The sequence below is a fragment of the Leptodactylus fuscus genome, chromosome 3, assembly GCF_031893055.1.
Source record: "Leptodactylus fuscus isolate aLepFus1 chromosome 3, aLepFus1.hap2, whole genome shotgun sequence".
In the NCBI taxonomy this organism is placed as follows: Eukaryota; Metazoa; Chordata; class Amphibia; order Anura; family Leptodactylidae; genus Leptodactylus; species Leptodactylus fuscus.
This window is the reverse complement of record NC_134267.1, coordinates 232,658,722-232,673,634: the sequence shown is the minus strand read 5'-3', so window position 1 is coordinate 232,673,634 and position 14,913 is coordinate 232,658,722. Positions and strand designations below refer to the sequence as shown.

At 45.6% G+C, this 14,913-nt stretch overlaps 1 protein-coding gene across 1 annotated transcript in view; it reads right to left on the bottom strand.

Annotated features, from left to right (window-relative positions):
* The window catches only part of LOC142198606 (uncharacterized), a 200,701-nt gene that overhangs the window by 165,062 nt on the left and 20,726 nt on the right, over positions 1–14,913 (bottom strand). Inside the window, 1 exon segment of the mRNA XM_075269633.1 lies at positions 11,562–11,741. Within this exon segment, the coding sequence (XP_075125734.1) occupies positions 11,562–11,741 (180 nt within the window).

Here is a 14,913-nt window from a genome sequence, read left to right as displayed (position 1 = left end):
CCACCTGACTCTTCTTCCTGGCCGGCCCTTTCCTTCTCATTACAACGCTCCTACTTTTCTATTCTGGATTTTTCCTGTTATGTTTCATGATAAATAATACAGAAATAAAGTTTACTTCAATCAATGGCAGGTCATCTGGTCTCGGGCTGCCAAGTCCTCGTCTTGCATTACATTTCGAGAGACTCACTACAAAATCCTCATGTACTGGTATCTAACGCCTGCACTGCTGCATACTCTTAGTGCCACCATTTCTTCCTTGTGCTGGCGTTGGCCACGGTGTTGCATCCCTTATGGGATCACCCTCTCGTCTGTCCCTTCTGGGCGGAGGTACAGTCTTTTTGTGCAGGGGGTTCCGCTGGATCCCCTGATCTACCTGCTTAACCTGTCCCCCAGGCACCTGGGCAAGAAGACGTCTCGCACTGCACCGAAGACTCTCATTGCCCGCTACTGGAATGATGTGCTCCCCACACAAGGTCGGAAGTGATCACTCGCATGAAGGATATTCGCAGGCTTACATTTTTGACTGTCACACAGTGGAGGCCTTTAACTCTATTTGGTCGTGCTGAGAAGCCTACTATATTACGCAAGGCTTTTGATCCCTTCCCTTCTTTCCATTGTCTTCTCCTGTGTCTTTTCCTATACCTACCCTCTGATTTTGATACCTTGTATTGTGCTGTGTTCTTTATGGAAATTTTACCACGTTTTGGTTTTTCCTCTTAACTAGTTTGTTATTGAAATTAATAAAAATTACAATTTTAAATTAATAAATAAATAAATTTACCTCTCCGGTCAGCAGGTAGATGATCTCCAAGGTGAAGTTTAATATTCTTTTGGTAATCTCATTTTCGTCCTTGTCCATCTTTGGATGGTCAATCAGGATAAGAATGTGAGAAAACAGGATCCACTAGAAGCTTCTAGAACACCTTTATGAGAGGCTGAAAATCACAGAGGACAACATATACAATCTGTTAGAAATGTGGTATAATTGAGGGTCCCATCTCACCAGGCTCCGCGCTTTCCTCAACCTGTTTGGAAGAAAAACAACAGTCAAGCATATAGCTTACAATGGATTTTTATTAGGCTTGTTGCAGGTACAGAACAACACGTTTTGGGGTATTCAGCAAAAACTCTTGCACTCCTTAAAGGGATTCTACCACTAAAACTGTTTTTTTGTGCTTAAGACGTCGGAATAGCCTTCAGAAAGGCTATTCGTCTCTTACCTTTAGACGTGGTTTCCGACCCACCGTTCCATAGAAATACCGGTTTTTACAGATATGCATATGAGTTCTCTCGCAGCAGTGGGGGCGGGCCTGAGTGCTCAAACAGCGATGGGGGCGTCCCCACTGCTGCCAGAGACCTCCCTCCAGTGACGCCTCCATCTTCTGTCTTCCGTCTCGGTCCAACCTCCGACGCCTGCGCAGTACGCTCCTGTATTGAACTACAAGAGCAAGAGCGGCCGGCGGCTATTTTTGGGCGGCCATTTTTGGGAGGCCGCCCTTGCTCTTGTAGTTCAATACAGGAGCATACTGCGCAGGTGTCGGAGGTTGGACCGAGACGAGACGGAAGACAGAAAACAGAAGAGGTGGTTGCAGCTGAAGATGGAGGCGTCGCTGGAGAGAGGTCTCTGGTAGCAGTGGGGACGCCCCCATTGCTGTTTGAGCACTGAGGCCCGCCCCCACTGCTGCGAGAGAACTCATATGCGTACCGGTAAAAACCGGTATTTTTACGGAACGGCGGGCTGGAGACCACGTCTAAAGGTAAGAGACGAATAGCCTTTCTAAAGGCTATTCCAACGTCTTAAGCACAAAAAAACAAAAAACAAAACAGTTTTAGCAGTAGAATCCCTTTAATCAGATTCACTATAATATGATCATATAAAGTATAAAAAATCCTCTGGATGTCATTGGTCAGGTCTCGAGGTCAGAGGTAAAAAAAATATCAACATAATTAAAAGCAAATATATTCATGCATGATATAAATATTGTCAGATTTACATCGGCAACAAATAATAATAAAAATGTGCAGAAATCCCGGATCTAATAGTCATATTTACAAACTCATTGAGGTATTAACGTATTTGTAACTAGGACTATTAGGGCTAGTTCACTCAGGGACAAGGAGGCAGATTTTGACAGCGGATTTCGCCTCAAAATCCGCCTCCATACAATTTAGCAGGGTGAGAGACTATAGACCAGGGTATGGGGGCACTCGTCCACATTAGGGAGAGTGTTAGCGGAGCAGGAATGACTTGTAAGTCTCCGTACTGCCTATGTAGGCGAACACTCTCCCTAATGTGGACGAGTGTCCCCCGACCCTGGTCTATAGTCCCTCCCTCTGCTAAATCAGTATCCCTACGCTATGCTGAGGATGGCCCAATAGGCCGAAACAGCGCTGTCCATAGTTGGGAATCTATTCCTTTTGGGACAGAAATACTGATTTAGCAATTAAATCCACATTATGATTAAAAGACTTTATATAACTGAGTCGTTCATGATGTTAAGGATGCTGCCCTCTATAGGGTGGTGTACAGAGTGCACTCTGCTCTCCTAATTCCATCCAGGAGATCAGATTTGCATATTTTTTTACCCATAATCCTTAGCGGAGCAGGAATGACTTGTAAGTCTCCGTACTGCCTATGTAGGCGAACACTCTCCCTAATGTGGACGAGTGCCCCCATACCCTATTTTACCACAATGACACAAATTGTACCACAAACTGCAACGAAACCCACAAAATCCTCCCCCATCATCTTACCTTAGGGCTGAGGTCACACAGGGAGTTCTGTGAGGTTTCCCTCTGCTGCTGGCTGATAACAGAGAGAACAGCACAACATCAGTGACCACCTGACCAGGACCTGCTCTGTATCTACTGCACTGCCATGGCTGAAGGACCTGTGATGATGTCACCGTCATGTGATCAGCAGTGAGGGGGCGGAGCTCAGCTGTGTACAGGATAATTAGCGACTGAAGGACCTGTGGTGATGTCACATCACATGACCAGTACAGTGGGAGGAGCTTAGTCTTCAAAATAGAAGTTCTAGTGAAGTTGCTGTGGTGATGGTCATGTGACAGGAGGGGGCGGAGCTCTTGTGCTGTATATAAAATTGGAAACCTGGTAGATTCAGTGTTTTCTCTTCCTCTACGAGAGGAGTCGTACATGGAGTCTATCATTGCCCCAGCTGCTTTATAACGCTTCCTTAGTGCTGTAGATGCTGTTACTAGAATAAATACCTTACCTTTCTTATCTTTCAGAGGCCCAGGAATTAGAGAAGACGCACTTTTATTCTTTATGCAAATGAGCAACTTGGAGCAGAGGCGGAGTAGAGATGAACGAATATGCTCAATCGAATACCTCCGATGCATTAGCTCCCGGTGTATAAACACTAGGGTTGAGCCGATCTTGAGATTTCAAGATCGATTTTAAAATCCGATTCCCGATCATTTTCCAGCCGATCGCGATCGTGAAATTTGCTCGATCGCCGATCGGAATCCGATCCTTTCCGAACCCGATCCTCAACCCTAGTCAATGCTTCTCTATGGGAAAAGCCACTTTTAGGGTTGAGTCGATCTTGAGATAACTTCCGATCTCGATCCCGCTGGAAAAGATCGGGTCGGAATTCCAATCGCGATCGTGAAATTTACTCGATCGACGATCGAAATCCGATCTTTTCCGATCCCGATCGCTCAACCCTAATAAACACTTCGGGGGCAGCGAATTTTTACTGCCCCTCCCACCTCCCTGGCGCCGGGAGTAATGCGTCGGAGGTATTCGATCATCTCTATTACTGAGCACTGCTGCATCATCACTAAACACGGCCATTCTGCATTCAGCTCCTCCCCCTGGGCAGTGTGAGGATCGCAGATGACATCCATGTGCTCCATGTGATGTTCAATCAACACTGTCAGCCCTCACATGGTCGCACGCAAAGGGCCTTACGCTAGGTTCACTCTAGTGTTCGGGTTTCTTTGGGGACCGGAGAAACGGAAACACAAATCGCTTAAAAAGTGATTACCTGCAGAAAACCACGGACCCCATAAACAATAATGGAGTCCGCTGGATTTGCACCCTAAATTGGCGACGAGACAAGTCCCTTTCTCTCTGCATATTATAAGCAGAATGGGGGATGGACTCATCAGACGGTCACACGATGCTAGTGTGACCGTAGCCTTGGTCAGGTTATATGGAGGTCCTGCAGACAAGTTGGAGGGCGGTGGAGTTTTTTCCTCTTTCTTGTTGGTTTACTATTAGGATACGGGACAGTCATTCTAAGCTAAAGTGTAACTAAACTTTCAGAAAACTTTTGATTTTCTCAATTTTGTGTCAATAATAGATCTTATAATATACTTTATCCATGTTTATGTGGATTTCCTCCCATATACCAAAGACATTCTTCTAGGTAAATTGGCTCCATGTGCAAACAACATACCCTTGTGGGTGTTGGGGATGTGCGCCTGTATGACAGCCACTAACTCCCCTGCTCCACAATGCTCCCTGTGATGAGCAGGCAGGGAGAGGACCTGCTCTCCGCCTGAGCGTGAGGGGAGGCCGCTGGAGCAATGCTGCGTCCACAGGGCCTCCCCAATCCACCGCTCAGCTTGTCCTGAACTGGCTTAAGTAAGCAAAAAATGCCGCCCTCCCCGGGGGCCCTGGCATAGCGCCGCCTGAAGCGGTCGCTTCAGGTCGCCTCATGGGAGGTTCGGCGCTGCTGACAGCGAGGAGGAACTGGAACCAACAATTGGTACACTGAACAAGTGGTTAGGGAGGAAACCAAGATAGAATGGTGACTTTCAGATGCTGCAGAAAGATACAGAAGAAGGAATAGAGAGTAGATGCCTTTAGGTGTAGCTGTAAGGAGATCAATGGAGACTTTTATTAGGGCAGTTTCTTTAGAACAGGGGTAAGGAACGTACGGCTCTCCAGCTGTTGCAAGACTACAACTCCCAGCATGCATACTTGCTCTGCTGTTCTTAGGACTCCAATAGAAGTGAATGGAGCATGCTGGGAGTTGTAGTTTCACAGCAGCTGGAGAGCCAAAGGTTCCCTAGCCCTGCTTTAGATGATATGGAATAAAGTATGAGGAAGCTATTGTTGGGGGAAGGAGTTCATAATATTTTTCAATAGAAAATCCATCTGGGCTTGGAGACTTAGTCAATTTTATGTTTAATCTGATTTTATAAAATTTTTCAAATATAACAGATAAGACAAAAACAAAACAAGGGCACAATGGCGCACAGGCCTCACCCGCGATCAAGAGGGCAGGGGTGAGACCACCAGTATCATAAAACATGTTAAGACAATAAAGGACTAAAAGGCCCATGAGTAGGGGGCCGTGAAAACAGCATTAACAAGGATGTAGGGGAGCAAACAGACAGACAGGAGTAGTATTCAGGAAAACACATACGGAAAAAGGAAGGGGGGACAACAGAGGAAGAGAAGGGTAACCAGCAACCTCCTCCAGGGGAGGGGGAAAAAGGGTAAAGAGATAGTACAGTGTTGGCCATAAGTATTGGCCTCCCTGCAATTCTGTCAGATAATAGTTTCTTCCAGACAATGATTACAAGCACAAACTCTTTGGTAATATCTTCATTTATTTCGCTTGCAATGAAAAAACACAAAAGAGAATGAAAAAAAAGTCAAATCATTGATCATTTTACACAAAACTCCAAAAATGGTCCGGACAGAAGTATTGGCGCCCTCAGACTAATACTTGGTAACACAACCTTTAGACACAATAACTGCGCACAACCGCTTCCGCTAACCAGCAATGAGTTTCTTACAAGGCTCTGCTGGAATCTTAGACCGTTCTTCTTTGGCTCCTGCCCCAGGTCCCCCCTGAGATGTGAAGGGGGCCTTCTCCAAACTGCCACCAAGAGATCTCTCCCCCTCCCCCACAGGTGTTCTATGGGATTCAGGGCTGGATTCATTGCTGCCACTTTACAAGTCTCCAGGGCTTTCTCTCACCACCATTTTCTAGTGCTGACCTGAAGTGTGTTTTGGGTCATTGTCCTGCTGGAAGACCCCTGACCTCTGAGGGAGACCCAGCTTTCTCACCCTGGGCCCTACATTATGCTGCACAATGTGTTGGTCGTCTTCAGACTTCATAATGCCATGTACACGGTCAAGCAGTCCAGTGCCAGAGGCAGCAAAGCAACCCCAAAACATCAGGGACCCTCTGCCATGTCTGACTGTAGGCACCGTGTTCTTTTCTTTGAAGGCCTCTTTTTTTTTTTCCTGTAATCTCTATGTTGAGGCCTTTTCCTTCTTTTGTCTCATCTGACCAGAGAACATTCTTCCAGAGCGTTTTTGGCTTTCTCATGTAAGTTTTGGCAAACTCCAGCCTGGCTTTTTTATGTCTCTGGGTAAGAAGTGGGGTCTTCCTGGGTCTCCTACCATACAGTCCCTTCTCATTCAGACGCTGATGCTGGATATTACGGGGTGACACTGTTGTACCCTCGGACTGCAGGGCAGCTTGAACTTGTTTGGATGTTAGTCGAGGTTCTTTATCCGCCATCCGCACAATCTTGTGTTGAAATCTCCCGTCAATTTTTCTTTTCCATCCACATCTAGGGAGGTTAGCCACAGTGCCATGGGCTTTACACTTCTTGATGACACTGCGCACGGTAGACACAGGAACATTTAGGTCTTTGGAGATGGACTTGTAGCCTTGAGATTGCTCATGCTTCCTCACAATTTTTCTTCTCAAGTCCTCAGACAGTTCTTTGGTCTTCTTTCTTTTCTCCATGCTCAATGTGATACACACAAGGACACAGGACAGAGGTGGAGTCAACTTTAATCCATTTCAACTGGCTGCAAGTGTGATTTAGTTATTGCCACCACCTGTTAGGTGCCTCAGGTAAGTAACAGGTGCTGTTAATTACACAAATTAGAGAAGCATCACATGATTTTTCAAACAATGCCAATACTTTTGTCCACCCCCTTTTTTATGTTTGCTGTGGAATTATATCCAATTTGGCTTTTTGACAATTCTTTTTGTGTTTTTCCATTGAAGACAAATTAAATGAAGATAATACCAAAGAATTTGTGATTGCAATCATTTTCTGGAAGAAACTGAGTATTATCTGACAGAACTGCAGGGGTGCCAATACTTTTGGCCAACACTGTATAACGTCGGGAGAAAAAGGATGAAAATTCAATCGAGTCCTGGAACACCACCCAAGGCTGCCAAAGAGCTTCAAACTTGGAGGGGTCAGGAGAATCCTCCACCACCAGGGTCTCCTTTCTCCTTATTAGGAAAAGCTCCTGTAGAAATTCTACCAGAGAGGGCGCAACAGTACTCCGCCAATGTCTGGGAATGGCGGTTCTGGCAGCCGTGAGAACGTGTCACAAGAAGTCCTTCTTCAGTGCATAAATCCTGCCAGGAATGACTTAAAGAACGGCCAGCTGGGGAGTCACCGCGACAGAGCCACCACACACCTTAACGTACAGGGCGAACACAGCTTCCCAGAAGGGACTGAGAATGTCACACTCCCACCAGATTTGGTATAAAGTGCCTTTTCAGTACCACTATGTGCATGTTTTGATGAGTTTTATTCTATTTGATTTCCTTGCAAAATATTTTTCACATGTAGAAATTCAAAATGGCTCCTCCCCTGTGTGAATTTTCTGATGATCCTCAAGTCTGGTTTTAGTAGGAAAACCTTTACAACATTCTAAACACGAAAATGGTCCATCTCCTGTGTGAGTTCTCTCATGTTTAAGAAGATTTGATTTCTCTATAAAACGCTTCCCACATCTAGAACATGAATATGGCTTCTCTCCTGTGTGAATTCTCTCATGTATAATAAGCTTTGATTTTTCTATAAAACATTTTCCACATTGTAAACATGAATATGGTTTCTCTCCTGTGTGAATTCTCTGATGCCTAACCAGATTTAATTTATTCGTAAAACATTTTCCACATTCTAGACATAGGAATGGCTTCTCTCCTGTGTGAATTCGCTCATGTATAAGAAGCTTTGCTTTCCCTATAAAACATTTCCCACATTCTGAGCACGTGAATGGCTTCTCTCCTGTGTGACTTCTCTGATGATGTTTTAGTTTGTCTTTAGAGGTGTAAGATTTTGCGCATTCGGAACACTGAAATGGTTTCTCTCCTGTGTGAATTCTCTCATGTCTTACAAGCTTAAATTTTGTGGTGAAACATTTCCCACATTCTGAACATGTAAAGGGCTTCTCTCCTGTATGGCTTCTTTCATGTCTAACAAGATTGATTTTTTCTGTAAAACATTTCCCGCACTCAGCGCATGTAAACGGCTTCTCTCCTTTATGAATTCCTTCATGTCTAATGAGATTAAATTTTTTTGTAAAACATTTCCCACATTCTGAACAGGTGAATTGTCTATCTCCCGTGTGGATTCTCAGCTGCTCCTTGAGTATGTCTTCGGTAATGAAAGATTTCCCAAATTCGAAACATTGAAATGGCTTCTCTCCTATGTGAATTCTCTCATGTGCAACAAGCTCGGACTTTGATGTAAAACATTCCCCATATTCAGGACAGGAGTTTGGCTTTTTCCTTGTGTGAATTTTTCTATGTATAGAAAGATGTGAGTTTTTTGTAAATTCTTCTCCACATTCACCACATTGAAACCTATTAACCCCTTCGTGACCTGAGGTTGTGGTAACAATCTGAGATTGGTCGAGAGAAAGTTGTTTGTGATTCAGGGGATTAGATGATTCCGGAGAAAAATTAAGGGTCAAGAGGTTTTCTCCTGAAGAGTCCTCCATGATATCTTCATCTTCTACTTTACAATTTAGTGAGAACATCCAATTTTCCTCAAAGTTCTTACTGAGATTTTCTGTTAGGAATCAAAAATGGAATTCATGATTTTATTTTAAAGTAGACATATCTAGTACAATTATATAAGGACGAACGCATGAGTTTTTTGACAGATTTTTTTTACCAAAGTAGTAAAAAATTGTATGTTATGACTGAGCATCCTTCTCCATCTTGCAACTGTTGAGACGCTTTCTTGAAACCAATGGGAGGCATATACATTGTCTGTGCCACGATCGATAAAGGGGCTCTATCATTAGATTTTCCAGTTTTGAGATAAAGCTATGCCTGAATAGCCTTTTAAAAAAACACCCCCCCCCCCCCGTTTTTGTTAATTACCGTTGAAATGGATATGCAAATCAATCCCTCCGTGCACGGTGGACGTTCCGTGCACCCCCCAGCGTCATACGTTATGGACAACCACCGCTCTTCTTATTCACCATAGTCTGTCTTCCGGGCGGTTTGTATTGAAAGCTGGCACGTGAGCAGCTCCGGAGCCCTACTGTGCACGCTCCAGCGCCATTTTCCATTAGACAACATTGCAAGCGTACTGCGCATGCGCAGTACGCTCATGTAGTTCTCAGAGGAACTGAGCTACTGAGTTCCCCTGAGAACTATGCGAGCGTACTACGAATGTGCAGTACGCTTGCAATCTTGTCTAAAGCAAATTGGTGCTGGAGTGTGCGCAGTAGCTACTGTGCATGCGCAAGTTTTCAATACAAACCGCTGGGAAGACAGACGATGGAGGTGGTGAATCAGGAGGAGGAGGAGTTTTGCAGCACAAGCAAGAGCGGTGGGTGTCCATAAGGTATGACACTGGGGGGGGTGCACGGAACATCCACCGTGCACGGAGGGACTGATTTGCATATCCATTTCAACGGTAATTAACAAAAACGGGGGTCTTTTTCTCAAAACCCGAAAATCTAATGATAGAGCCCCTTTAAGTTAAGTTTAGTTAAGTTTGATGGTTCATTGAGTGCATACTGTGATTGGGAAGACAGGGATGGTAATGATTCTTCCATGCATTCCTGTACTGGAGGTCCAACTGTTATTACAGCCGTATCCCTGGTTCTGCCGCTGTATGATCTTGTGCAGCAGCTTATCTGCAAGGCTGTACAGGGATGTCCTTGCAGACCGTCCAGAATAATATGATGAATCGGAATTGGGCATCTGGTAAACCCCTTCCCGCCATCCTAGTGTGGCGGATACCGGGTGTTTAACTATACGTTTTATACAACAGACACCTTGCGTTAATGCCAGCAGTCGGTGCCCGCACCGATCGCGGGAATTAACCCTTCTGGCGCCTCGGTCAAAGCTGACCGAGGCACCATTTTCCCGGCGGTGCGTGGGCAGCTTAATTTTGCCGGTGATCGCCGGCACCTGGAGCAAGCTACGGGGCTAACGTCACCTTGGAATGACAGCTGGGAGCCTTGCCTGCAGTGATTTTTTGCAATGCATTGCATTATAATGCATCATGTTAGTGATCAGACCCCCTGGGGTTCAAGACCCCCTAGGGAGGTCTAATAACTGCAAAAAAAAAAAAAAAAAAAAAAAAAGTATTAAAAATTCATATCACCCCCCTTTCCCTAGAACACATGTAAAAGTAGTTAAACACAGTGAAACACATACATGTTAGGTAACGCTGTGTCCAAAAACGCCCGCTCTACATGTCTATAAAATATTTTTCCTATACAGTAAACGCTATAGCAGGAAAAAAAGTCAAATGTGCCGAACCGCTGTTTTTTCACCGTTTTGCCTCTGATAAAAATTTGAATAAAAAGTGATCAAAGCAATAGACATTCCCCAAAATGGTAGAACTGAAAAGTAGACTCAACCCAGCAAAAAAAAAAAAAGACGCCCTATACGTCCCCATACACGGAAGTATAAAAAAGTTGCAGTTGTCAGATTATGGCGACTTTTCGAAAATAAATAAATAAATAAATTTTTGCACTGTTTCGAATTTTTGTTAATGAGCTAAAATGTAAATAAAACCATATAAATTTGGTATCCCCGGAATCGTACCGAAGCATAGAATACAGGTGACACGTCATTTTGGCTGCACAGTGAACGCCGTAAAAACGAAGCCTGTAAGAAAATCGCACAAATGCACTTTTTCTTCAAATCCACCCCATTCTGTGGCGTGTACAGAATAATTAATGGCGGCATCATGAAGACTTCTGTGAAAAACACTGGGAAAAAAAATACGATGTGTTTCTGCCACTGTCTTGTCCGCACAGTTTTTTGGCTCCAGCTTGCCATGAGGGGTCTTAACGTGTTACTTGCATGAAATTTCACACCGGTAACGTATATCTTAGCAGGAGCTGCCTGTCAATTCAAATGAATTGTCAGGCAGCATCTTGCTCTCTTATCCCTTCTTTGTGGTCTACAATAAAGTGGACGTAAAACTCCAACCTGATGGGAAAAAAAACATACACTGGAGAGCTCCTACAATATATGTCATGGGTATGCAGTGTGCATGATGGTATAAGCGCTTCAACATGGCCACCAGTGCCGGCCTGTGTCTGTAGTAATGTGCAACAAGTTATATATCTCTTCTTACCTTGTAATATAATCGGCTGGTAGTTTTCCATCATGGCGTCCTTGTACAGATCCTTGTGTCCTTCTAAATACTCCCACTCCTCCATGGAGAAATACACAGTGACATCCTGACACCTTATAGGAACCTGACAACACAATGATACGGTCATCCCCCAGACCCCTCCATGGTGTTACTGTATAACGTCCCAGCATTCCCAGCAGTGCTCACCTCTCCAGTCAGCAGCTTAGTGATCTTGTTGGTCAGTTCTAGGATCTTCTGCTCCTGTATCGGTGAGTGCGGGGGAGGGTCTGTGATGGGGCTGTGGCTCCTGCTCCGTCCTCCTGACTCATGGACATGGCTGCTGGGAGTCACACAGTCACCCGATGTCTTCTTCACCGCAGCGTATTCCTGTGTATGGAGAGAGACACTTAGCAAAGTGAACATTGTGATCTCACTAGAGTAGGATGACATCTAGAATACTGGGGTCCGTTCTGGAGACCTTGCCTTAAATCCCTTTTTTCCCCATACAGTACTGAGAAAACTTATCAAGAGAGACTTCTAGAACTTTTTAGGAGTATTTAGGTCCATTGCTTTCTATTTTTCTTACCTGGGGAGTTTTTGGCTGCGCAGTGTCTGGGGTGGCATCCTGGCGCTGCGGGATTGTCCTGTCGTGAGTATTGGGGCACACCTTCTGACTTGCACGCGCGCACTGATGGTAGGCAGCTTTATCTCCTGGTTGATTAGTCTGTCCTCCCATTTGCACCTGGGAGGAGTGGTCTCTACTCTGTATTTAAACCCATGCCTCCCATGGTTCTGTGCTGAGTGTCGCTTTTACAGAGCTAGGCCTTAGCAGGAGGAGTAGGTGGTTATCTGGGATAGAGGAAGTTCCGTGGTTGGTTTTTGGGAGGATTGGGTGAACTAGTTGGTGTGTGAGTTTTCCCTTCTGTGTTCACCAATCCTCCCTCTGTGTATAATTGACTGTGTGAGTGAATTGCCAGGGACCGGGATAGCTAGTGGGAGTAGTGCAGGGCGAGATTCCCTACTGCTATCCCTTAGCCCCGTTGCAGCTACCTGGACTGACATAACAGTACACTCAGCCATTAAAAAAAAAAAAAAAAAAAAAAAGTTCGTTTGCATTATGACGGACCTGAAACAGTTGTACCAGGCGGTGCAGCAGATTTCCACTGAGATGGAGGGGATCAAGCTACGAATGGATGCCATCCAAGCTTCTGACGTATCTCAGTTACAGCAGTTGGCTCAACACACAGCCTCTCAGGTGGAGGGCATACAGAGCAGGTGAGTAGCGCCCCTGTGGGTCGGCCTCTGGAGCCAAAAGTCAGCTTACCTGAACCCTTCCGAGGTAAGAGGTCAGATTTTTTCCGATTTCAAAAGGACTGTCTTTTGTATTTCCGGCTACGGCCGTTTTCCTCCGGTTCTGAGGTACAGAGAGTTGGGATTATTATTACTTTATTGAGAGATGATCCCCTCATCTGGGCACATTTGTTACCAGCCGACTCAGCTGGCTTACTAACTGTAGAGGCGTTTTTCTCCACAATGGGGTTACTGTATGACGACCCAGACAGGGTACGCACGGCTGAGTATAACCTACGACGTGTGGTGCAAGGGGATCACGCTATAGAGAAATATTGCACAGAGTTTCGTAGGTGGGCAGCAGAAGTACACTGGAATGACCCCGCTCTACTTAGTCAGTTTGAGACAGGACTCTCGGACCAGGTTAAAGACCATCTGGTTTCTCACCCTGTTCCGAGAGATCTAGATGAGGCCATGCAGCTGGCAATTAGAGTTGGACGGCACCTCCGGGAGCGTGGAGACAAGAGTCCTGGGGGGGCTAACCCTCCTCAATTCTCTGTTTTTAGAGAGGACCCGGGGGTCCAACCCATGCAGATTGGGGCCACTGTGCGAAGTGCTAGACCCAAGAGTGAAGGGTCCCGCACAGTACGCTGTTTTGTGTGTGGAGGGATGGGACATGTAGCAAGGGTATGCCCCTCCAGAGAATGGTTCGCCAAGGAGAGTAATAACCCCAGGTCTATTGAGGGTAAAGGGAGAAAAACTACTAAGGAGGGAGGTGTGCATATTTCCTGTACTCAAACTGCCGGGTTGACCCTTGATGGATGGGTAAATGGGCAGAAGTGCCGGATTTTGGTTGATTGTGGTTCGGCAGTCAACCTTATTGACTCAGAGTTTTGTGAGCAATTAAGGGTGAGTCCTTTGGTCTTGAAGTCTCAGATACCGGTGTGGGCTATTGATAAGACCCCTCTACAGCAAGCTGTCATCTCCAAACAGGTGGAGGGTCTGGAGTTTATTGTGGGTGGCCACAGGGAAGAGATTGACTTGTTCTTGTTGTCTAAGTTACCAGCACAAGTAGTTTTGGGGTGGCCCTGGCTGAAGCAGCATAACCATATTATCAACTGGGAGACCGAGTCAGTAGTTTCTTGGGGGCATGGGTGTAATGGTCGATGTCTGCCCATATCCGTTATGTCTTTGTCTATAGACAATTTGCCTCAAGAAATATGTGAGTTCAGGGAGGTCTTTGAGGAAAGGGCAGCCAAGATATTACCACCACATCGCACCTATGATTGCTCGATTAAATTTATACCAAATGCAGTGCTACCCAAGACACGATTGTACAATCTCACTATTCCGGAGAGGGAGACGCTCAAAGAGTATATTGAGGGGAGTCTGGAGGTGGGGCATATTCGCCCATCTAAGTCCCCAGTAGCAGTGGGGTTTTTCTTTGTAAAGAAGAAAGATGGAGGGTTGCGCCCTTGTTTGGATTTTAGGGAGATTAACAAAATCACGGTGCGGAATCCCTATCCCATCCCGTTGATCTCGGATCTATTCAGCCAGATTACGGGAGCTCGCTGGTTTAGTAAACTAGATTTACGTGGGGCGTATAATTTGCTGAGAATCAAGAAGGGGGATGAGTGGAAAACAGCGTTTAACACACCCCTAGGACACTTTGAGAGTCTTGTGATGCCTTTCGGTCTAACCAATGCGCCCGCGTTTTTTCAGAATTTTATTAATGATGTACTAAGTGCCGTCAGAGGGAGGGGGGTTGTGGTCTATCTGGACGATATACTCATTTACACCCCAGATTTGGAGACTCATTGGGAGAGAGTGAGAGAGGTTTTAGATCTCCTGAGGGTTAACCAATTAAGTGCTAAGCTGGAGAAATGTGTGTTCGCGGTCAATAAATTATGTTTCCTTGGCTATATCCTATCGGAAAAGGGATTAGAGATGGACCCTGGTCAGGGCAGTCTTGGAGTGACCGCGACCCGAGAACCTAAAGGCGGTCCAATGGTTTTTGAGATTCTCCAACTATTATCGCCAGTTTATTAAGGGATTTTCTGAGGTTGTGAAACCTATCTCGGACTTGACAAAGAAGGGGGCTGACTGTGCTAAGTGGTCGCCAGAGGCGCTAGCCGCGTTTGAAGAAGCGATTCTTGTCGGCTCCCATTTTGAGACAGCCGGATGAGAGGTTGGCCTTCCGAGTGGAGGTGGATGCCTCCTCGGTGGGGGTGGGAGCAGTACTTTCTCAGGAGTTCGAGGAGGGTACACA